Here is a 27027-nt window from a genome sequence, read left to right on the forward strand (position 1 = left end):
CAGGCTCGCACGAGGGGGCAGGGGCCCAGGCAGCTGGCTTGGTCCTCTGCTCTGTGTGTGTATGGTGGGGGGAGGTTGGGGGGTGTTTCAGGCGTATTAGCAGGGAGCTGGATCCGAAGTGGAGCAGGCGGAACTGGACCTGGTGTTCCCCGCCAGCGCCTGGAGGCTCGGCTGCAGCGAGCCTGTGGGAGAGCCACTGTGGAGCGGCCACACTCGTGCTCTGCCGTGGACCGGGAGACGGGGGTGACTGGGCAGCTCTCCTCACTGGTCCCGCTGCCAAGTTTACCATGTTTCGAGTCGTCTTTTCTATTTTCCCGATTGTTAAGTGTGCCTGCCTTCTAGAACCGGTAAGAGGTGAAAGACGCAGCATCACGCCGTGCCCTCCCGCCACCGTTACAGGCTTCAAGCACGTAGGAGCCCTCGGGAGAGCACAGCTCCGTTGAGGGCGCTGTGTCCGTGTGTGTCAGACTGGAAGAATACATGGTAGCGCAGAGGTGGTGGTTGTGACACAGTTTGTTCCAGGGTGTTCCAGACCACACACGGTCTTGTCCGTCTCGCTTGTCCATCGTGACCGTCAGTGGTGGTGAACGCTGCTTGGGGACGCCACTGCCATGAACGTGGGTGGTGACATTCGGTGTTAACGGTCTCCAAGCCTCTCTCTGGCCTTCCATCCCAGTATTTTCCTGTTGCCAGCTGCCGTGGGGTTTGTCTTAGCAGCTTCCTCTTGGGACTCCACGGGTTCCATTGCAGCGTAGAAGGGGCAGCCAGCGAGCGGGCACTTGCCAGTTCCTTGGCGGAGGCTGGTGCTGTTGGCAGACTGTCGCCCATGCCAGCTCTGATCGGCTCGGGCTCGTTTGTGGAAAGTGACCAGGCTAGTTGGTTGACAACGTTTTTTCTTTCAGTCTTGCTGCTGGGTGTGCGGATGGCAGAGCTGGGGCACCTCTCCGCGCTCCGCTTCCTGTCGGGGAGTGGCCCGCAGCAGCTGGGGAGCTGCGGGTGCAGAGGGGAGCGTGGCGGATTGGTGCGGAGGCCTGGGGGAGCGGGGGACAGCACGCCTCACGCCGGAGCAGGCAGCCTCTCGGAGCAAGGAAGAAGGGCCATTTTTATAAACGGGGTTTCTGGTGCGAGAGACTGCCTTTGGGTGCCAGCGCTGGCCTGCTCCGTGGAAAAGCACTCCGTTTCGCAACCAGGTATCTCATGAAAATGACTTATGGACAAAAAAAAAAGCTCGGTTTGGATTTGTTCTCTAGGTTGCAAGAACAGCTTTCTGCTTGAAGTACCTTGCTGGACACGGCTTAGACACCCCCCCCCCCCCAGTGTTGGTGTCTTGACACCGTAGCGTAGTTCATCTGTTCTCAGATATTAGGGCTGTCACTAGGTGGCGAGGTCGTCCATCGGGGGGTCTCTTGTCAACCTCGGTGGTACCAGACATGTTCATCGGATTGGAGGCAAGGACTGGAGGTCCTTCAGTGGCTGCTGCTGTTGAAAATGGCCCCCCCCCCCCCCCCCCGAGTGCGGCCTTGGCGACTTGGCTTCTGTGTCCCTCCCCGTCCCACCCCTACCGGAGACCGCACCCCAAGGCTGAGGCCGCGGCAGCCCTCCCCGCTGTGCAGGGGTTGGTTCTGGAACGCCCCGGCAAGGGCGAGAAGGCAGGGCTGTAGACTGCCATGCACCGGGGGAGGGGGCCCCTCTGGCCCGCAGCCCTGTGCCGACCCTGCGATGTCCTTGAGCATGGCCGTTGGATTTGTGAAACGAGCTCGGTAGCCTTTTCCTTTTTCACACAAGCCTTTCCTTGCTGAATTAATCTAGAATTGTTCCGGTTGACGTTCAAGTCCGGGCGGAGGAGTTGGACATGGGCAGGGCTCGCCAAGGCCCCAAGTGGGGGGATTTTCTCCTTGGACTGCTAAAGCTCTCCTGAACCAGCGGAGGCGTTAATGTGGCCCGAGTGGTCCTGGAGGGGGAAAAAAAAAAAAAAGAAAGAAAGGAAAAGGACACCCGTGCAAATTGTAGCCCTTGATGGACTTGTGCAGGCTTTAAAGCTTTCTGAGGGTCTGTGTTCTGGCGCCATGTTCAAGTTCAGCAGCCACTGTGGTGGTGGTCTTGGTGGAGTCTGACATCGTGTCATGGTGGTCATGAGCTGGCAATCCAAATCTCAAGGAAAATCTGCGGGCACTTCAGCAGCGCCTTGGTTCCCTTCCTTTGGAGCAGACAGAACGCTCGCGTGGATTTGGACTGCTTCGCGCAGCCGGGACCCTGAAATTGAACTTGTCCGATTCTGGAGAGGTTAGGGAAGCGGCGAGAACACGGCTGGCCGGCCGCCCCCGCTTTTGTTGCTGTTCAGATTCCCCTGCCGCCTCCGTGCGCAGGGCAGGAAGCGCCTGTTCGCTTTCAAATGGGGGGGGGGGCGTGCATCTCGAGATGGAGACGATGCCATTGAATGGAGCGTGGCGCCCCACGAGGCTGACCCCGTCCCGTCCTCCCTGCGGCCTCCTTTGCGTGCAGCGTGTCTGGGCTCCAGCCCGCTCACCTCCCAGGCCCACTTTGAAGGGATCAGCTCGGAGCGCTCGGCTCCCTGCGTGCGCGTGCCCCCCGCGTGCGTGGGTGCAGCAGCAGCGAGGCCTGTGCACGCTGCCCCCCTCCCCCCCCATCGTCCCCCTCCCAGGCCGTGCTTGGCAGACTGGTTTCCTGGAGATTTGGATTGCCTCGAGTCATGCAGGAAGGAGCCTTCCGGACAGGGGAGAGGCTCTGGAACGGTGTGGAAGCAGCTTGTGTGTGTGGTGGGAGGAAGACCGAGACCTGTGGCCACGGAGCTCTCTCACCTGCTTTAGCGCACAGCTGTCATGCCTAGTCGGCCGGCTTAGGGAATATGGAGTGTTCCTGGGCTTGTTTAGAAAGGCAGAGGCTCCATACACGGTTGCTGACGATTGTTCTAAATTGCCATTGTTTTCTTGGCTTTTCTCCCTTGGTGTATGTGTCGTCTGGAAACTGATTTGTAGTTGGTGAGGTAACGTACGTGGAGCTCTTAATGGACGCGGAAGGAAAGTCAAGGGTAAGTGTCTTGAGAGAACTTCTCCTGTGGATTTTCCTACTTGCCACAAATGTTTACCGTGCCTCAGGAAGGCGGCCAGAGCGCTCCCGTTCCAGTCCAGTCGCTGTGTCTGATTGTGGCCAACGGTCGGCGGGAGGGGGTTTGGCAGCGGGAGGCCCGCTTTTCCCAACGGCTGGGCAAAGAGCTGGTCGGGAGTCTGTTGGGATGCCCAATTTGGACAACTGGGAACCAACAGGAGCATTGCGTTTTTTTGTTAACAGAGGAATTTGGCTGTGCGTGAGTCATGCATGGAATCTTAGCGGTGGTAGACTCAGCGTAAAACGTGTGTTCTCGTCTAGACAATGTCACTCGTGGTGGTTCGCTGAATTTGAAAGTTGTGCGAAGCAAAGCTGCTGCAGAGTTGCCCTTGTGCCCTTGTAAATTGTAAACCGAGCGTTCCAAAGCCGAACGCTTCCCCCTCCCCCAAAAGATTGGCCTCGTAGGTTCAGAGCAGTCAGGAGGGCGAGCGTTAAGTTGCGGAAGGCATGGCTCTCAGAGGCGCATGCTCAGGAGCTGATGGAGTCCCGAGGGCAGCGGAGCCGCAGTTGTGTGTGATTTCCTGGAGACCCCGAGTTGCAGTCTGCTCCTGCTGGCGTCAGCTGTAGGGCAGGGCTGGCCGCGTGCAGCGGGCCAGAGGAGGGCCAGGCGGGGCACCTCTCTCAGCCGCCCCTTAGAAGGGATGACTGTGCAAAAACCTGGAGACATGAATCGTAATTTGGATTTGTTGGCACGGCCATCACTGGTACTTACTTTTTTCTTTTCTTTTTTTTTTTTTTTTCCCTCCCGCACCTCCTTCCATGCTCTTCTGCCTGGCCTGTGGCTCCCTCCCCGCCGGAAGGGCTGTGCGTAAGTATCTCCCAAGTTCCTTGGTGGCATTGGAGCCTTGGGGGGGCGCATGGGACTGTTCTCACCCTTGTCCCCCTTTGACTCTCCGTAGTGTTGTGGAGTTCAAGCTGGAAGAGAGTATGAAAAAAGCCGCCGAAGTCCTGAACAAGCATAGTCTGAGCGGACGGCCGCTGAAGGTCAAAGAAGTAAGCTGGGGGCTCCCCCGGGCACCGCGCCCCACCGTCCCCCCCCCTCCCCGTGCCCCTGCTGCTTGGTTGATTCGTTGGTTGAAAGGCAGAGCCAGAGCGCGGAGAGAGCTGCTGGTCCACTCGCCTCATCTCTGCCAGGAGCCAGGAGCTCCCATCCCTGGCCGGCCCATGTGGGCTTCCCTGGTACAGGAGCAGGGCGCTGGGTCAGCGTGGTGAGGACGGTCCCGTGACAGGGTGCGGCTTTAAGCTGCCTTGTGCGACGCAGGACCTTTCGTGGTTCCCGCTGACAGTGAGGACCAGACGCTGCGGGTCCTGGCTGTGTGTCCGCAGATTCGAGCAGCCCCGGGGGCAAGGACCCTTAGGCCTGGGGGCACTGGGACAGAGCCCGTGGTTTGAGTTTGTGTGAAGATTCATCTTTGGAAGGCAGTCCGGCATAGAGAGAGGGAACAGAAAGATCTCCCATTGGCTGGTTTTCTTCCCAAATGGCTGCCAGTGGCTGATTTCAGGTTTCCTGTGTGGGCGCAGGGGCTCAAGTGATTGGGACATCGTTTGCCCCTTTTCCCGGGCGCACTCGGAGGGAGCTGGGATAGAGGGGGGAACAGCTGGGACTGTGAACCGGTGTCCATTTGGGACGCTGACACCTGGAGGTAGAGGCTTAACCTCCTAGGCCACAGCGCCGGCCCCGGAACTGGGGGACTGCACAGTTGTGTCCAGGCCCCTCTCTGCTGCATCATCGTTTTGTAATGAAAAAGGTTTCTCTTGGTTTGCTGGGAGACGGAGAGGGAGAGATCCAGAAAAAGCCTCTGCCCCCTCGTTCGGTCCCCCAGTGCCTGCCGGGGCCGGGCCAGGCTGGGAGGGGGTGCCAGGCACTCAGTCCGTAGCTTCTCGCTGGCGGCAGGGGCCCCGAGTTGTTGAGCCCTCGTCCGCTGCCCCCCTCCCGGGCGCTGCGTTAGCAGGAAGCTGGAGTCAGAAGCTGGAGCCCAGAGTGGAAGCCAGGTACTCTGCTGTGGGCCGTGGGTGTCCTGGCCGCCAGACGGGATGCCCCACCCCGGGGTGCGGGGTGGTGTGGGGTGAGTTTGTTTTTGCTCAAATCCTCTCGCATCTGATCTGAGCCAAATCTCTTTGTCTCCTCCTTGCATGGGGAGAGGGTGTCTGCCGGGGGCGGGTGCAGTGATGGGGTGACCTGTGACCTCTTTCTGCCCCCTCTTTTTTGGGGAGGAAGCTGACTAGGCTGAGCACTCGGAGAGGAGACCCCCTCGCCCCCCGCCCCCGCGCCCCCGAGGTTGGCCAGTGACAGGGCAGGGATGGCCCAAGCTGTGTTGCGGCCGAGCTCCATGCCACTGTTCCCGTGCTGTTGCCCTGCTCCGAGCTGTCTGCACGAGGCCAGCACCTAACGCGCTTGGAGCAGCGGGGGCCCCGGGGGCACCTAGAACTGTGGAAGAGTCTGGAAGAGTCCAACTCTGGAAGGGTCGTTGGTGGGCTTTGTAGAAATGACCCCAGCCCGTTGAGTTCTGCCAGAGCTGGGGAAGTTGCACCGGAGGACAGCCGGTGGGCTTCTCTCACTGATGGAGCTGAGCGCGTGAGCAGCACCGCGTTTTCCGCGCTCCTTTCTCCCCTCCTCCCTCACTGGGGTGCTTCTGAGTCAGTTCGGTTCATTCTCTCTCTCTCTCTCTTTCTCTCGCTGCCGCCACGTTGGTGACAAGCTTTCGGCACAGTCGCTCACAGTCCGGGGCTTGGAGGCCAGTGAGGGTTAGCAAGCATGTGTTAGGTGCCCGCCCCTGGCTCAGTTAAATGTAACGGTTCTGTGCTTGTTCTAGGACCCTGATGGTGAACATGCCAGGAGAGCAATGCAAAAGGTGATGGCTACGACTGGTGGGATGGGTATGGGACCTGGTGGCCCAGGAGTGATTCCTATCCCACCCAGTATCCTAAATAATCCCAACATCCCAAATGAGATTATCCATGCATTGCAGGCTGGAAGACTTGGAAGCACAGTATTTGTAGCAAATGTAAGTAACTGGAAACACGGCCGGTGGTAGGAATTGAGCACCCGAAAGGGGGTCTTGTCAGAGAGGACCGTACTGCCGATGGAGAGGAGGGCTTCCTCGGAGGGCCCGCGGTGGTCCTGATGGCCTCGAGAGTCAGCCTTGGGCGGCCTTGCTTGGCGGGTGTGAGCCTGCGTAGTCGGCTGAGCCCCTGTTCTCGGGGATCTGGCTCGCACAGTCGGGGTGCAGGGAAGCCGGGCCGGGCCAGAGAGCTGCTTCCCTGGGCGTGTGAGTGAGGGGGAATGCACACTGCCTCCCCAGGGAGTGCGTTGTAGAAGAGAGGGGTGTGTGAGTGAGGGAGAGAGAGAGAGAGAGGGGTAAACGCCCAGCGGAGAAGCCTGCTGATGCCTGGGAAGTCCCAGTGCTGTGAAGTGCAAGGAGAGGCCGGGGCAGTACAAAGTGGCAGTGGTGGCAGTGGTGGCAGGTGACTGGGTCCTGTTTGAGAAGCTCTGCAGTTGATTGGCGTTTGTGCCCATGTCCCCTAAGGTTCGTTTCTGACCGGAGCCTCTCCGACTCACGTGTGTTAAACTGCCTGACGTTGTCTGGTCACATGTTTACGTGATGGTGTGTCTCTCCCCCTCACCCCTGCTCCCGTGCCCCCCCTTCTCTCCATCAGCTGGATTATAAAGTTGGCTGGAAGAAACTGAAGGAGGTGTTTAGCATGGCTGGTGTGGTGGTCCGAGCGGACATTCTGGAGGACAAAGATGGAAAAAGTCGTGGCATAGGCACTGTGACTTTTGAACAGTCGATCGAGGCCGTGCAAGCCATCTGTATCCTTCTCAGGGGTCCCCTCGGGGTGCACAGTGGTCCCCGAGCGCTGTCTGTGAGTGGCAGGTGTGTGTGAGCGAGAGGTGACCGGGCGGCGGCCTCTCTCTCTCTCTCTCTCTCTCTCTCTCTCTCTCTCTCTGCTCCGAGGGGGCATGTCGCTGTGGGCTCCGGAGGTTCACGCAGCTACACTGCGTACAGTAAAGGCTGGGGCAGAATGTGTGCACATGCGCCCGGCGGTGAAGCTTTCCAGAGAGTTGTGACCGGAGGGAGATGGGCCTGCTGAGCCCGCGTGGTCCCGGAGTGGAGAGTCCTTCAGCTTGGGGGGGCCCCCAGTGCTGGGGAGAGCGCTGAGTACCCCGCGTGGCTGGGACACCCAGCTCATGGGGCACATGAGCACCCTGCCCCTGCTCAGGAGGGTAGGGTGGATGGGACACCCAGCTCCTTGGGCACCCGAGCACCCTGCCCCTGCTCAGGAGGGTGGATGGGACACCCAGCTCATGGGGCACAGGAGCACCCTGCCCATGCTCAGGAGGGTGGATGGGATACCCAGCTGCAGACTGTGCGGCCTGTGGGCGGTGGAAGGCCTTGGAAGGGCCTGGGCTGACCCTGCAGGCAACTAACTACAGGTGTGACTCTGGGTTCAACAGATCTGTTCCAGGCTGTATTTTTTTTTTTTTTTTTTTTTTTGAGAAACAGGTTACTGAGCCAAGAACAGAGAGATCCTCTGTCTGCTGGCCTGTCCCTCAGACAGCCATCCACAGCAGACAGAGCTGGGGCAGTGCAGGAGCCAGGGGCTTCCTCTGGCTCTCCCTGAGCGCAGGAGCCCCAGAGAGCTGAGAGCCCCCCTCCACTGCTTTCCCAGGGCATGGCTCAGCACCCACATGTGGGATGCTAGGGCCACAGCCCGCTATGCCCTGGTACTGGGCCACAAATGATGTACCAAGGGTCCAGATGGCCCCCGGCCGCCCGCCGGGCACTGGTAGCCGTGGGAATGCTGCTTGACCTCCCCGGTTTCTCTGCCTCCCTCTTGCTCCTCGTCCCTTGTTTTCTCTCACTGCGCATGTTTTGATTGCAAGAAGTATAGCCTTAATTATGATATCAGCTATGTTTAATGGCCAGCTGCTCTTTGATAGACCGATGCACGTCAAAATGGTAAGTTTGCTAGGGTCCCTCTTTGCGTGGTGTACTCGGGCCTCATGGGAGCGTGCGTGTGACCAGAAGTGTGCACTGAGCACGGGGGCTGGCACCTTCCTGTACGAGTTAGTGTGTCGAGCCTGTTGGAGACCGAAATCCCCCGTGGCTGCTGCCAACGGGGGTGCTGGAGGCAGTGCCACGTGACGGCTCCAGCCAGCCCGCCCCTAGGAAGTCTTGGGCTCCGTTTTCTCAGTGTCACGACATAGCCATCAGCCCTGCCACGCTGCAGAGAACAGCCCACGCACATGACTAAAACACGCTGGGGACGGTCCAGCTAGGACGCAGCCCTCCAAGAGACGTCTTGCTTTAAGCATTCCGCTCGGCGTGTTGCATGTGTGCTGGGCGCGCACGAGCGCAAAGGAGCCTGGGAGCATCTCCTGCGGCCTTGCAGCTGTGCCCCCCACCCCCTCCCGAGCTGGAGGCACGGGAATGCTTTGTCTCTGCCCTTCACCTTGGCCCCAGCGTGCTGCTGGGCTGTGGGGCGAGCGTCTGCGTAACCCGGACCCGTGTTGCGGGGGGTGCGTGTTGCATCTTTCACCGTTGACCCCAGGGCCGCGGTGGATACCAAGATGTTTGTTCTTTGTCTTACAGGACGAGCGGGCCTTGCCAAAGGGAGATTTCTTCCCTCCGGAGCGACCACAGCAGCTGCCCCGTAAGTGTCGCGATGCTTGTGGCTGAGGGTTTGCATTGAGTGGAGTTACCCAAAACAAAACCAGGGACGAGTTGTACTTGTTACTATATCCGGGTGAGCTGCAGTCCCCTTGGCCAGTTTTCATTCATTTATTTATTTACTTACTTACTTATTAGAGATTTATTTTTATTTTATTAGAAAGTCAGATATACAGAGAGGAGGAAAGACAGAGAGGAAGATCTTCCGTCCGCCGGTTCACTCCCCCAAGTGAGCGCAAGAGCTAGAGATGAGCCAATTCGAAGCCAGGAGCTTCTTCCGGGTCTCCCATGCGGGTGCAGGGTCCCAAGGCTTTGGGCCGTCCTCCACTGCTTTCCCAGGCCACAGGCAGGGAGCTGGATGGAGGAAGTGGGGCTGCCGGGACACCCACTGGCTAGCGCCGGGCCCAGCCCTTGACCAGTTTCTGTTTGGTAGATGTTACAGGGTGAGAAATGAGCAGAGGAACTGTCTCTCTCCCTCTTCCTGTATCTTGGCCCTGCAAGTAAATGCATTTTCCCCCACGGGTGTATTCATGTGTTTATTTGAGAGAGCTGGGGAGGGAAAGACAAGAGAGAAAGAATGCATGTGCAGGTACATTCCCCAGATGGCTGCAGTGGCCGAGAGAGAGAGAGAGAGAGAGAGAGAGAGAGAGAGAGAGAGAGAGAGAGAGAGGAGCTAGGCAGATTCACAATTTGAGGAGCGTGCGGGTTAGGACACGAAGTGGCTGCCATGTGTTGGAGGTACAGTTGGGCACGAAGACCCGGCAGCTGTGAAGGGCACGGGAACCGCCTGCCCTGAGCTTCCAGGAGGTTGTTGGGACTGTGTGCGCCAGCGTTGCCCTGCCCGTGCACTCCCCGAGAATGAAGTAGGTCTGCACGCCACCGCTCCGCGTCGGTGTCCGCAACAGCACGCCTTGGAGTAGCCGGGAAGCTGAAGCGGCCAGCTGACGCGGGCAGGGGGGTAAAGAGGAGCAGGGAGCGAGGAAGTGGACACCTGCTCACTCGTGAAAATGCAGAGAATGCACACATCTCAAAGGTGAAAAACGGTAGGGGAGTGGTTGCTGGCACCCCGGAAAATGAAGCAGAGAGTAACTGCCAGTGAGGATGGGTATTGTTTTTCTTGTTTTAAAGGTGACTGGTTAGAAAGGCAGAATGCCAGCCGTCTTCCTATGACTGGGTCACTGTCCAAACGGCTGCAGCAGCCGGGGCTGGGCCAGGTCGGGTCCAGGAGCCAGAAGCTCTGTCTGGATCTCCGGCGTGGGTGACCAGAGCATGCACGGGCGGCTGGGGGGTGGGCCTGGACCAGAGGCGGAGCAGCCTGCCCCGAACAGTGCTACAGTGGAGGGTCAGTGTCGGAGGCAGTTGTTTAATCTGTGTGTGCCACAGCTCTGGTTACTTGACAGAGAGAGACGGTTTTCCATCTGGTTGACTCCGAATGGCTGCAACATTTTGCCCGGCCAAGGCTGGGAGCAGAGACTCCATGCTGGTTTCTTCCGCCTTTGGCCCACCTTCTGCAGCCTTGCTGGCACTTGGAATCGCAGTTGCAGGGACTCCAGCCAAGCCTGAGATAGGGTGCAAGTGTTAGCAGGGTGGTTTGGCCTAGGGGCCCCTGCCGGCCAGTGTTTCCGGGGCGTGGGAAGAAAGCGGCTCGTGGCAGCGTGCTGCAGGTAGAAATGTGGCTTGGGGCAGTGTTTGGTGCATGCCGAGGCAAAGGCGAGGCAGGTGTGGCTGCAGGTTGGAGCCTGGGCGCACTCCCGTGAGTGTGGCTTGGGGGAGGGGTCGGGGTGCAGGGAGGGCTGCCTGAAGCCTGGGGGTGGTAGGTGGGAGAGCTCCGTGCTGCAGCAGGGAGGACCCCACGCCGGCAGGGAGAAGGGGCTGCAGGGCCAGCAGGTGCGTCGAGGTCGGAGTCAGCAGCTTATGGCAGGCCCTGCGGAGCAGGATGGGAGGAGTCAGCCCAGGCTGGCGGGATTGCGGCAGCTAACTGGCGCTCTTGACAAGAGGGAGGTGTCCAGGGGACCCAGGGACTTTTTTGAGATTTACTTTTTTTTTTTTTTTAATCCGAAAGTCGGATATAGAGAGGAGGAGAGACAGGGAAGATCTTCCATCCATTGACTCACTCCCCAAATGACCACAATGGCTGGAGCTGAGCCAATCCGGAGCCAGGAGCTTCTGGGGTCTCCCAGGGTCCCAAGGCTTCGGGCCGTCCTCGACTACTTTCAGACCAGGCCAAAGCAGGGAGCTGGAAGGGAAGCGGGGTCACCAGGACGTGAAGCAGCACCCGTACGAGATCCTGGCGTGTGCAAGCTGAGGACTTTAGCTGCTAGGCTACCACGCCGGGCGACCACGCCAGGGACTTGAAGAGCAAGGAGATAGGTCATCTGTTAAGAGAAGGACCGTCTTTCCACATCCGCATCCTAACAGCTGTTTCTCAAGCACGTTGTCACGGCGATGATTTTCCGTAACACAAGCCCCCCTCCCCCACCTGCTTCCCCCGACCTGGGCCCAGGCCCTTGTTGGCTGTCTGGGGTGCCTTGGTCCCCGAGCATAGTTCCGAGGGTTGGCTTCAAAAGGCTCCAGGCCTTCGGGGAGTGTGTAGCCTTGGTGATCCCTTGCTGTTGCCGTGCAGTTAAAAACAGGGATATTATTTGAAAGGCAGAGTTACAGAGAAAGAGGGGGAGGGGCAGAGAGATCTTCTGTCCCCTGTTGACGCCTCCAAATGGCTGCAACGCCCAGAGCTGGGCTGATCTGAAGCCGGGAGCCGGGAGCTGCACCTGGGCCTCCCACGTGGGTGCAGGGGCCCAAGCACTTGGAGCCATCTGCTGCGGCTTTCCCCGGCACGTTGGCAGGGAGCTGGATCTGAAGTGGAGCAGCCAGGATTCGAACCCGCAGCCCTGTGGGCTGCCTGCGCTGCAGGCGGTGGCTTAGTGTGCTGGCCCCTGTGGCACAGCTCTTGTTGCATGTGCCTTGTTGCAGTTTGTCCTCTGTCCCCTTGGTCGGTGCAGCCGGGATGTGAACTGGCCCTTGTGCGGGGTGGCAGCGCGGCTGGTGGTGACTTTACCCATCGTGCCTTGACCCCCGGCCCTCAGGGCTCTTGTGTAGGTTGGTGTGCTTAGCTGCGCTTGTGTACGTGTGTGTCACACACTTGCATCTGTGGTTGCACATGAGAGACGGTGCCTTAGCACCGAGTGACCAACCCTGTGGGCCTCTGTGTTTAAGTAACAACGGAGTTGTGCTGATTCACTCCTGGATACCCCCAGAGTGGGGCTACCCGTGGGGAGTGGTCCTGGGCGCTGGGCTCTGAAGCCAGTGCTGCTGCCTGCTTGGGGTGGCAAGCTGGCCCCGGGGCCTCCACTTCGGACCTGGAGCCGGGCACTCTGGTAACTCCTCCTGCCCAGGCTACGCTTGTGACGCACTGTTTTCGTTGCAGATGGCCTCGGCGGTATCGGCATGGGGTTGGGACCAGGAGGGCAGCCCATTGATGCCAATCACCTGAACAAAGGCATTGGCATGGGGAACCTCGGGCCTGCAGGTGAGACCCACGGGCCCCGTGGCGGGCAGGCTCCGGGGGACGGGTGGGAGTGATGGGAGCAGCGGAGCCTTGAGCAGTGCCCGTGGGATAAAGGTTTAACTGAAATCCCCCTCTGGCCGTCTTCACTTCGTCTCCGTAAGGCAGCGTTTGGTTGTTCCCGAGCAGAAAAGGCATTGTGTGTCTTTTCATGGGGGTCCTCAGGGCGGCCTGCTGAGCTAAGATGCTCACGCCAGCGGATGAAGGACAAGCCGGGGGTAGTTGTTGGCCAAGGCCACAGTGCCAGCCAGTGGTAACGGCTGCAGGCCTCCTGACCTCAGGACCCAGCAGTGCTGTGTGCCTGTGCCCAGTCCCCCTGGGCTCCCTATAAAGGGCACAGGGGCAGCATTGCGGGGCGACCGTCCAGCTGGCGGGATTCCCCAGGGAAGACGGGGCAGTTCCCCCGAGAAGACAAGGGCTATGACCTCTGGAGACCAAGCCTCCCTTCTCACAGTTTGGTTTCTGGGTCCCGAGGCATCCCAAGCCGCTGCCGGAGTCCGTTCCCATCTATGGAATATAAGAGGGAGGAGAAAAGGGAAAGGGTGTAGGAAAGAGGGAGGGAAAGAGAGAAACTGAATAGGAAAGAAGTGAATGGGTGAGGAGAGGGTCAGGTAAGAAGTGAAGGGTAAGGAATGAAGGAAAGGAAAGGAATACATGTGAGGGTATAGAAAGTGTGATGGAGGGAGTATGGGGATAAGAGGGGGGATAAAATGGAGGAGGGAGGGTTTGTGAGGGGTTGAGTATTTAAAGAGGAGAGGTGTGGTGATAGAGGGTAGGGAGAGGGGGGAGGGATTGTGCGGAGGTAATGAGGGTGGGAGGGTGGTGTTTTAGGGACTGATACGTGTGATGGCTTGTGAAGTGGGGTTTTTGGGAGTGCTGGAAAGGGATGGGGGGGAGGAGTATGGTGAGGGGTGGATTTAGGGGTGTGGTGAATGGCACGGGCTGGGAGGGTGGTTGTTGGTCAAAGTATTGTCGGGAGCCCGCGGGAGGGGGGCTGGGCTGGCCATGGGGTAGTGGCCCGAGAGTCTGGAAGTTTCGATGTTAACTTGCCTCGACGTAATTTGAGTTTGCATTGATTTTTCCTCCCCCCCCTCTTTTTAAGGAATGGGAATGGAAGGCATAGGATTTGGAATAAATAAAATGGGAGGTAAGAACTTTTAAACATGAAGTACGGATACAGTCCCCTTGGGGTGTGGTCCCTCTGCCCCTCTGAGCCCTGCATGAACTCCTCACCCTGGTCCCCAGCAGCATCTGGCACTGTGACCTCGGGCGAGCCACTGTCCCTGGGCCCCTTTTTTTTTTTTCCTTCTCTCGGGGTGGATCACGTCGGCTTTCGTAGAGGGTTTAGAAAGCAGGGCAGCAGCCTTCTATCCGCCAAAGCCCCTTGAGCCCGGTCAGCCTTCTCCTTGTCCTGGCTCAGTGCCCCGTGCCCTGCTCGGGCGATGCTCAAGTTGGCGTGTGTTTCTCTCTTGCAGCCATGGAGGGCCCCTTCGGCGGTGGCATGGAAAATATAGGGCGCTTCGGATCTGGGATGAACGTGGGCAGGATCAACGGTAAGGCTCGCGTTTCCCCGCCGGCGCCAGGCCGCAGGCTGACCTGGCCTTCGCGCGTTCCTTGTGCGCTGTTCCTGCCAGCTCACTGGGGTTCGAATCACCTTAAACGTTTCCGAAGCTGAGCCTCACCAGGTCCCGACAAGCCCGAAGTGACCATGCTCTGGGTCTCCCCGGTCGCTGTCCCAACGGAAATGGGAGGCTGCGGCCTTGAGCGCTGCGAAGCCCGTGGGCACCTGTGGCGTGTCGCCTTCCCTGTGGTCCCCACGGGTGTTGGGTGCCTTCCTGGGCGTCTGCTGGCCCTGGTGACCGCGGAGCTTGTATCGGTACAAACAGCAGTGTCTTTGAGTCGTCTCATTGACGCAATGCGGATTTTTTATGGGCCTGAGCCTTCTTCCAGCGCTCCCGGCCTTTTAAAGAAATTTGCTGATGACGGCGTGTTTCGTTGAGGCCTTGCAAAAACCCGCATGGCCTGTAGGTGCTGCAGACCCAGAGGCGCGGGGTGACTTGCCTGAGGCCCCGTGGCCGGTGCGTGGGCGTGCTAGGTCGTGAACCCAGGCTGGTCCCCGAGCCTGGCTCTTGGTCCCGCTGCGGTCCTTCCCCTTGGCCTCGCACAGCGGCAGCGGCGATGGCAGCAGCGCGCCTCCTCTGGGGAGTCCTCCGCGCGCTGGCTGACTCCCACCCCGACCTCTGCAAAGGCGGCTGCTGTAAATGCGTACTCCCGGGATGGGATGTCATCGGGCACGTGGGTTTACTGTAATGTGCCGTGTGAAAATAGAACAGACAGAAATCTTAAGCAAAAAAAAAAAACAGACTAGCTCTCCAAGGCATTGGAAAGCATTTCTTTGTGCTGGTGCGTAGGGAGTGGGCGGGCAGTGTGAAAACCTTTTGGGGGGGGGGCAACTGCCATTTAGATATTTATAACACCATTTGTGCACCATACAGAATCACGAGCCTTGGCGATCTGTGGGCAGGAGATGGGCGTGCCGCCCAGGATGGCCATGAAGGGCCATGGAGACTGTCAGGCTTGCCTGCAGCTCGTGGGTGGTGAGGAAGCTGGCAGAGGGGAGCCAGGGACACGCTGAACTGGGCCACTCAGTCCTGGAGCAAGGGGATGTGTGTGCGGGCCAGCAGGTTAGGGCTTAGGCCTGGCGACAGAGTGGGCTGACACTCCCTGTGGAGAGTTGGGAGTGTGCCATCCGACTGCCATGTGCTTGCACCTGCTTGGCCAGCGGCTTCCTCGCACCCGAGTGGAGTGCTGGGATTGGGGGGGGTGACCTCAGGAGCCCTTGGGCGCCACGTGCACACTGCAGAGTCTACAAAGCTGACTTTGAACTCTATGAGGCCGAGCTTGAGAGAGTAAGTTGAGCTCTCGCCTGCTGTCTGACTTCCCGAATGCCCACGGCAGGAGCCAGGAACTCAAGTCCAGGTCTGCCCATGGGAGGCAGGAGGTAGCCGGAAGCTGCAGTTAGAAGCAGAGCTGGCTGATGAACCTCGGTGCTCGCATGCACATGGCAGCCCGCCAAGCCACTGATGTTGGAAAGTGAGATTTACAGAGAGATAAGGAGCTAGAGGAAGATCTTCCGTCTGCTGTTTCACTGCCCCAAGGTCGCAACGGCCAGGAGCTGCTGCTTCCAGGTCTCCCATGCCAGTGCAGGGTCCCAAGGTTTGAGCCGTCCTCTGCTGCTTTCCCAGGCTAGGGAACTGGGAGGGAAGTGGAGCACTCAGGATAAGAACTGGCGCCCAGATGGGATCCCAGTGCTTGGGAAGCGAGGGTTTAGCCGCTGAGCCGTTGTGCTGGGCCCAGCCACCGGCTTCCGTGACAGTTGGCTATCCTGATGTGTCTGTTGGAGTCAGAGGGTGCAACCACTGGAATGGCTTTACATATTGAGAGCCCATTGTTTGTATTTGAAAGGCAGAGTTGAGGAGAGCTCTTTGCCCCTCTGACCTACTCCAAGTGGCTGCAACGGCCAGAGCCTGGCTGGTCTGAAGCCAGGAGCCAGGAGCTGCATCCGCGTCTCCCCTGTGGGTGCAGGGGCCCACGCGCTTGCACCATCTGCGGCGGCTGTCCCAGGTGCATTGGCAGCGAGTTCAAGTGGAAGTGGAGCAGCTGGCTCTCAAACTGCTGTCCATATGGGATGCTGGTGCCGCCGGTGGGGGCTCCGCCTGAGCGGGCACAGCGCCGGCCCGTGTTTATTTATTCCCTTTGAAAGTGTTACTAGACTAGAGAAGTAATGACGCAGATCCTCCATCCTTTGGTCGGTCACACTGAAGCCAGAAGCTTCACGGGCTCTCCCACGTGGCGGCAGAGTTCCAAGCACTGGGTTGGTTATCCGTTGCTGCTTTTCCTAGGCTCCAAGCCCTTTGGGGTGCTGGTTATTGGTTGGAAAAGCAGAGTTGGGGAGAGGCCGCTCTTTTCACTCATGCACTGCTTCTCTCCAGATGGCTGCAGCCAGCGGGGCTGGGCAGGGCCGAAGCCAGGAGGCTGGGCTGCTTCTCGTTTCCTCTGTGCGTGCCAGGGTCCCGAGGGCTCGGGCCGCCCTCTTCTGCTCTCCCGGATCAGTAGCAGGGAGCGGGATTGGAAGTGGAGCGGCAGCTGGGACTCGAACTTGCACCCGTCCGGATGCCAGTACTGCAGAGCCCTAACTCTGCGCCACTGAGCAGGCCCGGTAAACGGATCAGAGTGGCTAGCTTGGTTATAGAATGTCTAAAAGCAAAAAATCCTCTGATTCATTTATGTTGCATTGACTGTGACGGTGTGCGCACACAGAGCCCCTTCTGTGGATAACGCGGTCGGGTGGATGAGCTCCGAGGCTTTGACCATGCAGGTCGGGCTGCCTCTCCCAGAGCCCCCCGCCCCACTGGCCTGGAGTAGGGTTACAGCAGCAGAGCTCTGCCCGGGGCCCCTCAGTTGTGTTGTAGCCCCTCCAGCCGGGGACGCCTGCAGCTGGCACTCTGCCCGCCTGAGTCCTCCGTGACTGCCCGTCTTGTCTCTGCATCTCTCCAGCCCGCTGTGAACGGCTGATACAGTAGTATGGCTACTCCGGAAACTGTTAATGAGTGTTTTCTGTTACCATGGCCAAAGTGGCTAATTTTTGTTTTCTCCTGATTTCCTTAGAAATCTTAAGTAACGCTCTGAAGAGAGGAGAGATCATTGCCAAGCAAGGAGGAGGTAGGAACCCTGGTCTGCCTCTGACTGATTGGCAGGCTGCCCCTGCCGTGCCCTGCTCCGGGACCCCACCTGGCCCCAGCTGTGTGACGTGTGGCACATTGGTGAACCTCTCTGTTCTAACACTGCTGTGACCCGCGGGCTGGACCAGCGCCTGCCTCGCAGGGCTGTTGCTGAAGAGCCAGGGAGCTGATGCCGGCAGCTTGGTTGTGTGCGAGTGTTGGCTGCTGGGGCTACGAGCCACGTGTGACCGGGGGATTCGTGGGGTCCCGAAGGCAGATTCCCCATCGTTCCCTTGTGGGGGAGCTGGGAGCACGCCGCCTGGTTCCTAGCAGGTGCTTCTCCCAGATGGCGCCCAGCCCACATTGTAAACTTGGGTGGAAGCACAGAGCCAGTGCCCACTGCCCGGGGGTTCCTGCTGCAGAGCATTGTGGCACTGCTGGTCCTTGGGCCTCCTGGCCGAGTTGCCCTGGCCTCTTCCTGGGGACTGACGTTGGCTTTTACTGCCGTGGCGGGTGGCTGCGAGAGCCCTCGGAGACCTTGGCACCATCTTGTATGCTGAAGCCCTATGTAGAGTGTCCGGTGCCTAGACGCTCACCCTCGCAGGGCTTGTCCTTGATGTTTGGTGCATTTTTTGCCATTTGGCCTGCTGCTCTTGAGCTGAGAATTCGGCCTGGAGGAATTCCGTGGCTCGGGAAAGGTCACCGGGCTGGGCTGGGCTGCTCAGAGGCGGCCGGTGGCACTGGCGCCCTGTAGGTGGGCAGTACTGGCTGCTGGGCGTGGAGTGGCCACCAGGCACCATGGACAGGGCTGTGTGTGCTGCCAGCTGGTCCCAGGCTGCTGTCCCAGCCTGCCCTGGGGGCCTTCTGGAGCCAGTTAGGTTGTGTGTGCGGTTAGCTGGCCGGGGAGTCGGGGGCCCCGGAAGCGGCTGGCGTTGTGTTGGTGATCGCTTGCTTCTTGCATTGCATCTCTGTCTCATCACGTGGCTCGCAGAGTCACTTGGCTGTGCCTGGGGCCGCTGAGGAGAGGCAGGCCCATTTGTCTCCTCACGGCGTTGTCCCTGACGCTGGATGCCCACTGAGCATGGGCGTGTCTCCACAGCTTCCATCCCACGGGTGTGGGCAGAGTGTGGCGCGGTCCCGGTGCCCGTGTCGCCTGCCCGGCTCTGACAGCAGCCAGTGTTGGAGGGATGTTGGCTGTGGATTGAAGGGTGTGCTTAGTGCTCTGTGGGTGCTTGTGGGCTGCGGTGCCCGGGCACGAGGTTGGTGTGCACGTGGCTGCCCAGTGCCTGACACCTGCTTCTGTTTTGTGTCTGTCCTAGGTGGAGGTGGAGGCAGTGTCCCGGGCATCGAAAGGATGGGCCCCGGCCTTGACCGCATCGGGGGTGCTGGCATGGAGCGCATGGGCGCAGGCCTGGGCCACGGCATGGATCGTGTGGGCTCCGAGATGGAGCGCATGGGCCTGGTCATGGACCGCATGGGCTCCGTGGAGCGCATGGGCTCCGGCATCGAGCGCATGGGCCCCTTGGGCCTCGATCACATGGCCTCCAGCATCGAACGCATGGGCCAGACCATGGAGCGCATCGGCTCTGGCGTGGAGCGCATGGGCGCCGGCATGGGTTTCGGCCTGGAGCGCATGGCCGCGCCCATTGACCGTGTGGGCCAGACCATTGAGCGTATGGGCTCAGGCGTGGAGCGCATGGGCCTGAGCATGGAGCGCATGGTGCCCGCGGGCATGGGGGCCGGTCTGGAGCGCATGGGCCCCGTGATGGATCGCATGGCCACCGGCCTGGAGCGCATGGGCGCCAACAACCTGGAGCGCATGGGCCTGGAGCGCATGGGCGCCAACAGCCTCGAGCGCATGGGCCTGGAGCGCATGGGCGCCAACAGCCTGGAGCGCATGGGCCCAGCCCTGGGCGCTGGCATCGAGCGCATGGGCCTGGCCATGGGTGGCGGTGGCGGTGCCAGTTTTGACCGCGCCATTGAGATGGAGCGTGGCAACTTTGGTGGAAGCTTCGCGGGCTCCTTTGGAGCTGGAGGCCATGCCCCCGGGGTGGCCAGGAAGGCCTGCCAGATCTTTGTGAGAAATGTAAGTGGCTCTGATGGGCTCGTCAGGGGCGCGCGGTGGAGGCCCAGGGACGGAGGGACGGGATTCGAGGGTGGATGCTGCACCCCCCCCCGAAGGGGAGTGGGTGATGAAGAGAGCTGGCCTCGTCCCTGTCCCTGGAGATGGGGACCTGAGGGGGGTGTGGGAGCGCAGAGCACTCAGCAGATGACTGGGTCCTGCTGCTGGGCTTCTCCGGGGAGCTGCCTAGCCACTTCCTGCTCGGCTGCCCTGCAGGGTGCCCGTTTTGGCACGACGGTTAGGCATGGCTCCGTGGTCCCGCGGGCTCCAGGCAGGCCGCCCGCCATATAGCCTTATGTCTGTCCCCATGACGCGGTGGGCTGTGGTGGCTGTGTGTCACACTTGGTCTGCAGCAGTCTCCCCTTCCCCCCCCAGCTCCCGTTTGACTTCACGTGGAAGATGCTAAAGGACAAATTCAATGAATGCGGTAAGTGGAGGCACACGTCGCACCACTGCCACGTGTCCTGCGGCCTTCCCGAGCTCCGTGGGCAGAGCTGCCCGTGGCTCCACGTCCCCTCCCTGCAGTGTCAGCCTTGCCCCTAGAGAGCTCCAGGGTGTCAGCTGCCCCTCCCTTTTCAAGGTCCAGATTCCCAGGCCTCTTGAAGACTTGGCCCCCATCTCCTCCATCTCCGAGCTGGCTGCACCTGCTCGTGTCCCGGGAGGCCTGGCCCTCGCCTGCTGCTGTGTGCTTGGCCCCCAGGGCCCTGCATGGCAGGCCCGTTTCCCACAGGCCGGGCACCCCCTCCCCAGGCGTCTAGCCGGCATTTGCAGGCCTGCAGGTCTCTGTGTGGGTGTCAGCCTTGGAATGGAGAGGCGGTGAATCAAACAGACTAGCCAAGTTTTGTCGGTTGACGTCACACAGCCCCGTGGTATTTGAAGTCACAGGAAGGCCGCGCACAGGGCGTGATGGGACCCGTGTGCTGGCGGCGAGTGTCCCTCGGGGCTGGTCCCCCCGGGCAGCCTGGGCTTGCGTGAGCCTCACACGCGGTCTGTCCCACCCTGCACCAGGCCACGTGCTGTACGCCGACATCAAGATGGAGAACGGCAAGTCCAAGGGCTGCGGCGTGGTCAAGTTCGAGTCTCCGGAGGTGGCGGAGCGAGCCTGCCGGATGATGAACGGCACGAAGCTGAGCGGCCGCGAGATTGACGTGCGGATTGACCGCAACGCCTGAGTGCCTGCGCGCCCGCCTTCCGGGACACGGACACCAGACCTCCAGATTTGTATTTTTTTTTTCCTGTTAACGATTTTAATTTGTTGGCTGGATGTATAAAGAAGTTGAAGAGATTCAGTTGCTTTTTTGGGGTCATTTGAATTACTTTTATAATGACTGGGGTTCCATTTGACTGTCTGCGTTGAGATTGCAATGTGCGCAGTTTGTTTTTTTGTTTTTTTGTTTTTTTTTTGTAGTTGTGGCATCTTGTTGACATTGATAAGACTTTGATAATAAATACAGGTTCCTGAAAGCACCTGCGCGCTGTGTTTGTGTTGAAGCGGCCCCGGGGTTCAGGAGCTGCCCGCCGTGCCCCCTGCCAACACGGCTTGGGGGTGCCCAGCTTGGCATGTCCATGCTAACCTGGAGCCAGCCACGTGCCCCGCGCCCCTGCGCCCAGCCACCCAGCTCGCCCAGGTGGCCGTGCCCCGACTGCATGCTGGTCTGGAGGGAAAGAAGACACGACATGGGGGTGCTGGAGAGAGGTGCTTTATGTGGGTGACGTCCGCCAAGCGGGAGGTGCCGGGCTCTACTGCTCGCGGGGGAACGGCTGGCTCTCCAGCGAGTCTGTGAGCAAGGGTGACATGCAGTGGCGTCTGTCCCCCCCTGGCCGTCGCTGGTCCCTTCCAGCCACCCCACCACCACCACCCGCCCCCCCAGGGGCCACATACCCCAGACGCCAACGTCATCATACACCTCCGTTTCCCTGGCGGAGAGCACAGAGCGGTCAGCGAGGGGCACCCTGACCCGGCCCCCTCCCTGCCCCACCCGGCCCCCTCCTCCAGGCAGCAGCACTTACAGGGGCAGCAGAGCCGTCCTGGGCACGTAGCCATCTACAGGGAGAGCGCGAGTGAGCGAGGGCTCAGCAGGTCGCCAGGGCCGCCTCCCTCGCTGCCCCCCCCCCCCCCTCCTCCTCCTCCTCCTCCTCCTCCTCCTCCTCGCTCACTCACACTTGCCCTTGGGATCCCGACACAGCATCTCCTCCTTGCTGGTGAACTGGATGACCTCCAGGATCTCGCCCCGCCGGATGCCCAGGTGTGTTCCCCCACCGCGCCGCGTCTTGGCGTTAGGGTCTACCATCATCTTGGTGTGAACCACGATCTCCCCTTCAAACTGGGGGCGGGAGGGGGCCAGGTAGGAGAGCTGCCGCTGCCAGGCTGGCCAGGGACTCGTGGGGCCTGGTTCATGGTGTGGTGCAGGGCAGGGGGCCGGGGGAGGCAGTGATCCACACCTTGAACTTCTTCCGGAATTCCTTCTCGGCTTTCTCGGCCTTCCTGATTTGTTTCAGCAGCTTCACGTCCGTGGGTGGTGGCGGCTGCTGTGGCTGGGGGATTCTCTCCTTCCTGGGTCCCCCAAGAAATAGGGGTGTCTCTGAGCAAGCTGTATCCTCGGGTCTGTCTGCCTTCTGCCCGCCCCATCCCTCTGCCCTCCCGTCCATCCCATGCCACGATACCTGGGTGACACATCTTTGGGTGGTCTGGCGGCTGGCTGGGTGTTTGGCGTGTCACCTGCACCCGGTGGGAGAAGCAGGGGCTGGCACCTTGAGCTCAGCCCCTCCACCCTGGTGCCTCAGGTCTGCCTGGGGGTCCTTTCTCTCTTCTCCCCCTCGTAACTGGAGTTACTCAGAAGTTTTGTACCTGCCCCACGGTAAGACTGCACCACCACCCAACTGCCCCCCAGCCCTCGCGGCTGCCCCCCGGCCCTCGCGGCTGCCCCCCGGCCCTCGCGGCTGCCCCCTGGCCCTTGCGGCTGCCCCCCGGCCCTCGCGGCTGCCCCCTGGCCCTCGCGGCTGCCCCCCTCCGTGGGCCCTCTTGGGCTCCTACCTCCTAGGAGGCAGGCTGCGTTCTGCAGGATTGCAAGGACTTGGGGCTCAAAGTCGCCCTCCCATCCAGCAGCCCACTGTGGGCATTGGCATTGCCCCCACCAGATGCTGACCTTGACCTGACCTCGGATGCGGTGCCATCCAGGGTCCTGTACCCCTAGACCCCTGACACACCTTCCCTTCAGCTGCTCCTGGCTCTCAGACGGGTACCCTGTTATCTGGGTGGTCACCCAGGGCATTCCCTGGGAATCTGCAGTGCAGGGCAGGTGCCAGGCAGCTTGGGCAATGTCCCGGGTAGGGCTGGGTGTGGGTCTCACGCAGCAGTGCAAATATGGACCTCCAAGAGTGCCCAGCAACCTTTGCAGGGTGGGGATGAGGAGGCAGAGCCAAGCAGGTGTGGCATTTGATGCAGGGAGGGCTGGGCTGAGTGGCATCTGTAGACCCCATGCCCTAGCCTTTCCTTCCGAGGGCACTTTGGGGAAGCTGTGTGCCAACACCGAGGTGCTGCAAGCATCTCCCGGGGGCCAGCACAGCCAAAGGGGCGCCCAGGGCTCCGTCACCACCCCTTCCTTCCCCAGAGCCTGGGCTGGCGATTCCCCACCATGGAAGCTGGGTTGGGGGACCCTCGTGAGAGCCAGAGCCAGGCTCTTGTTACACCCCAGGGCTTGGGCGTCTGTATTGTGGCCTTGGGGGGCTGCACACTGGGTGACAGGCCCGTGTATGCATGAGCAGATGCTTAGGAGAAAGAGGGGGGGGGGGTCTTCTGGTACCCCAGGAAGGCAGGGCTGCCCAGGGGTCTGGACAGACTGGCGGGAGTGGCCTGTGGAACTTGCCCCTGGAGCCAAACCTGTGTGCGCCATGCCTCTCTCTCTCCAGACTGCCAGGCCCACATCCTGGGGCACCTCAGACCCAACCTGGCATCTCGTCCCCCAGCGCCCACTGGGGGGAGTGGTTGTTGCTGAACAGGGGTTCCCCTTAATTCACACGCCTCCCCCTTGTCAGACTGTGAATTTAACCCTGTCTGCCAGGTGTCCCGCGGGAAGGAAGGCAGCCAACCTGGGCCCCTCCGGCTGGGGCTGAGGCTGGAGCTGCCGTGGTCCCCGGGCTCCAGGTTATCATAAAACTCGTAGATGTATTCAGGCTCCCTGCAAGGGTGGTGGGCACAGGGGTGAGGGCCTGATCCAGCACCCACCCCCCCACCAAGCCTGCATCGACCCACCCTTTATTCCCTGTGCTTACGGCTTGGGGTCGCCACACAGTAGGGCCTGGGAGGGGGTCCCAGCAGGAGAGCTTGCCCTCTGCAGAGCTGTGGAAAGGAGGGGGGACGGATGCTGGAGGCAGGAGGAGCTGGCTGGGACCCTCTGCATCTCCTGTGCCAGCGCCATCCACTCAGCCCCACCTGTGACTGATGGTTTCCGGAAGCTCTGGATGTCCACCGGGCCTGGGGGCAGCGGGGGCTTGGCTGGGGGTGGTCCCAGGCTGCTGGCAGCGGGGAGAGGCCTCCGCCGGGGGGGATAGCTGGCCCTGAGGTCCGACCTTGACCCTTCCCTGTAAGTGAGACCTCCAGACATCCAGTGGGGCTTCCCAGGGACTGCAAGCCCAGGGCTGAGCTGGTGGCACTGGGGACCGGAGTGGGCCATGACCGTGGGCAGTGAACTCTCGGAGACGGAGCCTGGGAGTGGGGGCTTCCTTGGGACTCCAGCCAGGAAGTGGGGTTGCAGGCGCTGCTTGGGCAGTGTGCTGGGCTCCGGCTGGGAGACCTTGCGGGGGACTGCCGGGTGCCTGGGTTGCCCTGGGGACTTGCCAGGCGACACGTTGACCTCGGGCTCTGAGCACGTCCTGGGGAGGCTGCCCAGCCCCGGCTGCGGGGGCTTTGCTGCTGGCACTGGGAGCCCTGGCTGCCGTAGCCTCTCGGCCAGCACGCTGACCTCGGGTTCCGAGCACGTCCTGGGGAGGCTGCCCAGTCCGGGCTGTGGGGGCTTCTTGGGGTGCAGCACACGCGGGTCGGGGTGCGGAGAATGGGGCCGGGGCTCCCCCGTGACCTCTGGCATCTGAGGGAGCTTGCCCATCTTGGGCTGTGGCAGCTGCTTCGGGGGGAGGCAGGGGACCTCGGGCGACGGGGGCTTCTTGGGAAAGGGGCTGGGTTTGGATTCTGCAGGGGACCTGGCAGGATGGCTGGGGTCTGGCCTGGCGGCCTTCAGAGTGGCCCCAGGGACCTCAGGTGGCGGGGGCTTCCTAGGAAGGCCAGAGGCCTCGGGCAGCAGGGGCTTCTTGGGAAAGGGGCTGGGTTTGGGTTCTGCGGGGGGCCTGGCAGGATGGCTGGGGTCTGGCCTAGAGGGCTTCAGAGCGGCCCCAGGGACCTCAAGTGGCGGGGGCTTCTTGGAAACATCGGCGACCTCGGACGGTGGAAACTTCTTCAGTCTGTTGACCTCGGGCTTGGGGGGTTTTCTTGGGGGTTCGTCGGACTGGGGCTCAGACGCCTGGAATCTGGCTTGGAGACTCCGGAAGTACTGTTGGCTCTCCTAAGGGGTCACGGGGGTGGGGGTCGGCAGGGACTGTCAGGTTGACCACCCTCCCCCCTTTGACCTGGCCGCTGACACCGCATCCCTCCCCCACCCCACCCCTCACCAGTGACCAGGGTCTGGTGCGACCCTTCCACCCAGTGACCTCGTCCCTGGAGGCTCTGGCCATTGCCCGGCCCCATGACAGCTTCCTTGATCTGCCACCATCCCCCTTCCCCGACCCCAGGCCTTCGTTCCTCCACCCTGCTTGGGGGCCGGGTCCCTCCTTGTGTTCCACTTTCGAAACAGCATCCTGGACCTAACCACTTCTCGCTGCCTTCCCCTCCAACCCCTCCCACTCCACCACAGTGGGAGGAACTGGATCACCCAAATCGGCTCTTCTTCCTCCTCCTCCTCCTCCTCCCTCCCCGCCCCCCACCAGCAGCCTCCCTGACTGGCAGGGGTTGGTGATCCTCTGCTGTCCGCCAGGTAGGCGCCTGCAGCCGGCACGCTGTGCCCAGCGCCGTGGCGGAGCCACTCTCGGGCCGTGCAGCCACATGTGTGTGCACACACACATCTTCCGTGCAGCCCCCACGCCTGCTGTAGCACAAACCTGTGCATCCTCACCTTTGGGGGTCCATGGGGGTGAGGGGGTCCTAGAACGCATCCCTGGAGTTGCGGGGCGGTGGGGGGGTGGGGAACGGAGTCACATAGCCAGTTGCATACTTGGCCCGACAGTCACACATGGGTGTGTAAAGACCACAGCATCTCGGATCAACCCTCCCCCTGCCACACGCACACAGACACACACCCGGGGGGGGGGGGGCTTCCAGACACAGGCTTCGCATCCCCCAGGGGCTAGGGAGACTGTGGGAAGAGGCAGGGCAGCTGCAGGTGGCTGGCGCCACCCCCGCCCCATCTGTGCTTCATGCTCTCCATTGCTGGATGCTAGGTGCCAAGGAGAATCCTTGGAAACAGCGGTGAATGCCACCAGGTGTGCCCGGCGACCATACGGAGCTCCAGAAGTCTGCCTGCCTCCGAGGGCAACCCAGAACTTGGTGATGGGAGGGGTAGGGTGCAAGGCCCTCTTAGCTGCCCTGCAGGAAGCCCCTGTCGCTGTGGCGTTGCTAATTCAAGCTGAGCTGGGGAAAAGAGGTGTGGGGTGGGGGTGGTGGACTGGTTGTACCCCCTTGAAATCACAGCCCCAGTCCTGGCTCCTGAAGGCGAGGTTGGGCAGGGGTCGTCTTTGTACCTTTGTGCCTTGGGGGCCCAACGTGCTCTCCTCTCACGCTCTGACCTCGTTCCCAGCATCCATCCCGTTGTGCACCTGCTGGTGCCCCCTTTGATGCCTGGCTAGCCCAGCCTCTCCGGGGCCCCTGGGGCGGGATTGGTGGAGAGCTTACCATGGCTGCAGGCAGCTGATGGGTCACGCACCAAGGCTGCTCCCTTCGGGAAGTCAGTATGGCGTCTGTCCCCTAGGCTTGCCAAACGGGCGGGCGGGGAGCGCAGAGGAAGGAGGCGAGTGGGGTGGGGAGTGGCCGCAGCCCGGCCCCTGAGCCTGTGGAGCATGCTGACCTCTGGGGGTGGGGGGGAAGTTCCAGGGCAGCCTCATAGGTGCCCCGTGAAGTTCCCAACACAGACCTCTCTTATGTTTAATTTTTTTCAAGGCTCAAAAGAGATCTTCCATCCACTGGTTCACTTCCCCAAATGGCTGCAATTCACCGCAATCCACCAGCCCGGCTGAAGGGCAGGAGCTGCGCGCATCCAGCTGTCCCGGGTGAGCGGCAGGTTGGGGAGCAGCAGGATCCAAGCACCTCGCGGGGAGCTGTGACTGGGACCCAAGCGAATGGGGGGAGGCGGGCCTGGACAACTCCTCATGGATTTTTAAGTTGCTTACTGGCACACGACAGCTGCACATCTGTGTGGGGGTGCCTCTTGGAACACGTCACTGCTGTCTCCTCTTTTTCCACTCGTGTCGGCTCCTGGGGGACCTTGTGTCCCCAAAGAGGCAAAAGACTCAGGTTCATTCAGTCTGGGGTGGAGACACGGTGGGGTGTGTGTGTGTGTGTGTGTGTGTGTGTGTGTGTGTGAGCGCACGGGCGCATGCTGGCGGGGGAGTGGTCCCTGTGTGACCGCATCTCTCTCCCTTGCCTCACGTTCCTTCCTCTTTTCAACACTTGGGTCGTGGCTGGCTGTCGGCAGGACTTCCCTCCTGTTGGGACTGATTTGCTGGCTGGGGGGGGGGGCTGGGGTGGGTGGGGTGGGGAAGGGGCGGACTGCGCGAGGACCA

General features: G+C 61.1%; 2 protein-coding genes across 4 annotated transcripts in view; one reads left to right on the plus strand and one right to left on the minus strand.

The window, feature by feature from the left end:
• The window catches only part of HNRNPM (heterogeneous nuclear ribonucleoprotein M), a 31055-nt gene extending 10388 nt beyond the window's left edge, over nucleotides 1–20667 (plus strand). The window contains exons 3-17 of one of the 3 annotated variants that reach the window (XM_040990395.1): nucleotides 2997–3049; nucleotides 3927–3934; nucleotides 4026–4119; nucleotides 5940–5978; nucleotides 6096–6131; nucleotides 6784–6937; nucleotides 8038–8087; nucleotides 8721–8781; nucleotides 12223–12324; nucleotides 13463–13507; nucleotides 13836–13913; nucleotides 17029–17082; nucleotides 18401–19167; nucleotides 19579–19630; nucleotides 20212–20667. In XM_040990395.1, the coding sequence (XP_040846329.1) occupies nucleotides 2997–3049; nucleotides 3927–3934; nucleotides 4026–4119; nucleotides 5940–5978; nucleotides 6096–6131; nucleotides 6784–6937; nucleotides 8038–8087; nucleotides 8721–8781; nucleotides 12223–12324; nucleotides 13463–13507; nucleotides 13836–13913; nucleotides 17029–17082; nucleotides 18401–19167; nucleotides 19579–19630; nucleotides 20212–20375 (1757 nt within the window). In that variant the 3' untranslated portion in view covers nucleotides 20376–20667. Of the gene's footprint in view, nucleotides 1–2996; nucleotides 3050–3926; nucleotides 3935–4025; nucleotides 4120–5939; nucleotides 6132–6783; nucleotides 6938–8037; nucleotides 8088–8720; nucleotides 8782–12222; nucleotides 12325–13462; nucleotides 13508–13835; nucleotides 13914–17028; nucleotides 17083–18400; nucleotides 19168–19578; nucleotides 19631–20211 lie in introns of all 3 variants that reach the window. The other 2 variants (XM_040990394.1, XM_040990393.1) reach the window with 2 other exon arrangements.
• A 213-nt stretch (nucleotides 20668–20880) lies between these two features.
• On the minus strand, nucleotides 20881–26197 carry PRAM1 (PML-RARA regulated adaptor molecule 1). The gene is made up of 10 exons (XM_040990396.1): nucleotides 26141–26197; nucleotides 23636–24758; nucleotides 23476–23551; nucleotides 23293–23381; nucleotides 21868–21922; nucleotides 21646–21757; nucleotides 21365–21527; nucleotides 21214–21247; nucleotides 21086–21120; nucleotides 20881–20981 (listed from the first exon to the last, which is right to left on the minus strand). The coding sequence occupies exons 1-10, from the start codon at nucleotides 26141–26143 to the stop codon at nucleotides 20944–20946; spliced, it is 1728 nt and encodes a 575-aa protein (XP_040846330.1). The 5' UTR covers nucleotides 26144–26197; the 3' UTR covers nucleotides 20881–20943.
• Between the last annotated feature and the right edge of the window lie 830 nt (nucleotides 26198–27027).

Source organism: Ochotona curzoniae, unplaced genomic scaffold (genome assembly GCF_017591425.1).
Source record: "Ochotona curzoniae isolate NIBS_2020 unplaced genomic scaffold, NIBS_Ocur_1.0 contig_605, whole genome shotgun sequence".
NCBI lineage: Eukaryota > Metazoa > Chordata > Mammalia > Lagomorpha > Ochotonidae > Ochotona > Ochotona curzoniae.

Bases quoted from the DNA above. Each gene is read 5' to 3' on its own strand.
- PRAM1 (XM_040990396.1), bottom strand. The intron at 21,528-21,645 runs GTGTGGATCACT...TCCCGCCCCCAG, and splicing joins AATTCCGGAAGAAGTTCAAG to TTTGAAGGGGAGATCGTGGT. The intron at 20,982-21,085 runs GTATGTGGCCCC...CCTTGCTCACAG, and splicing joins TGATGACGTTGGCGTCTGGG to ACTCGCTGGAGAGCCAGCCG.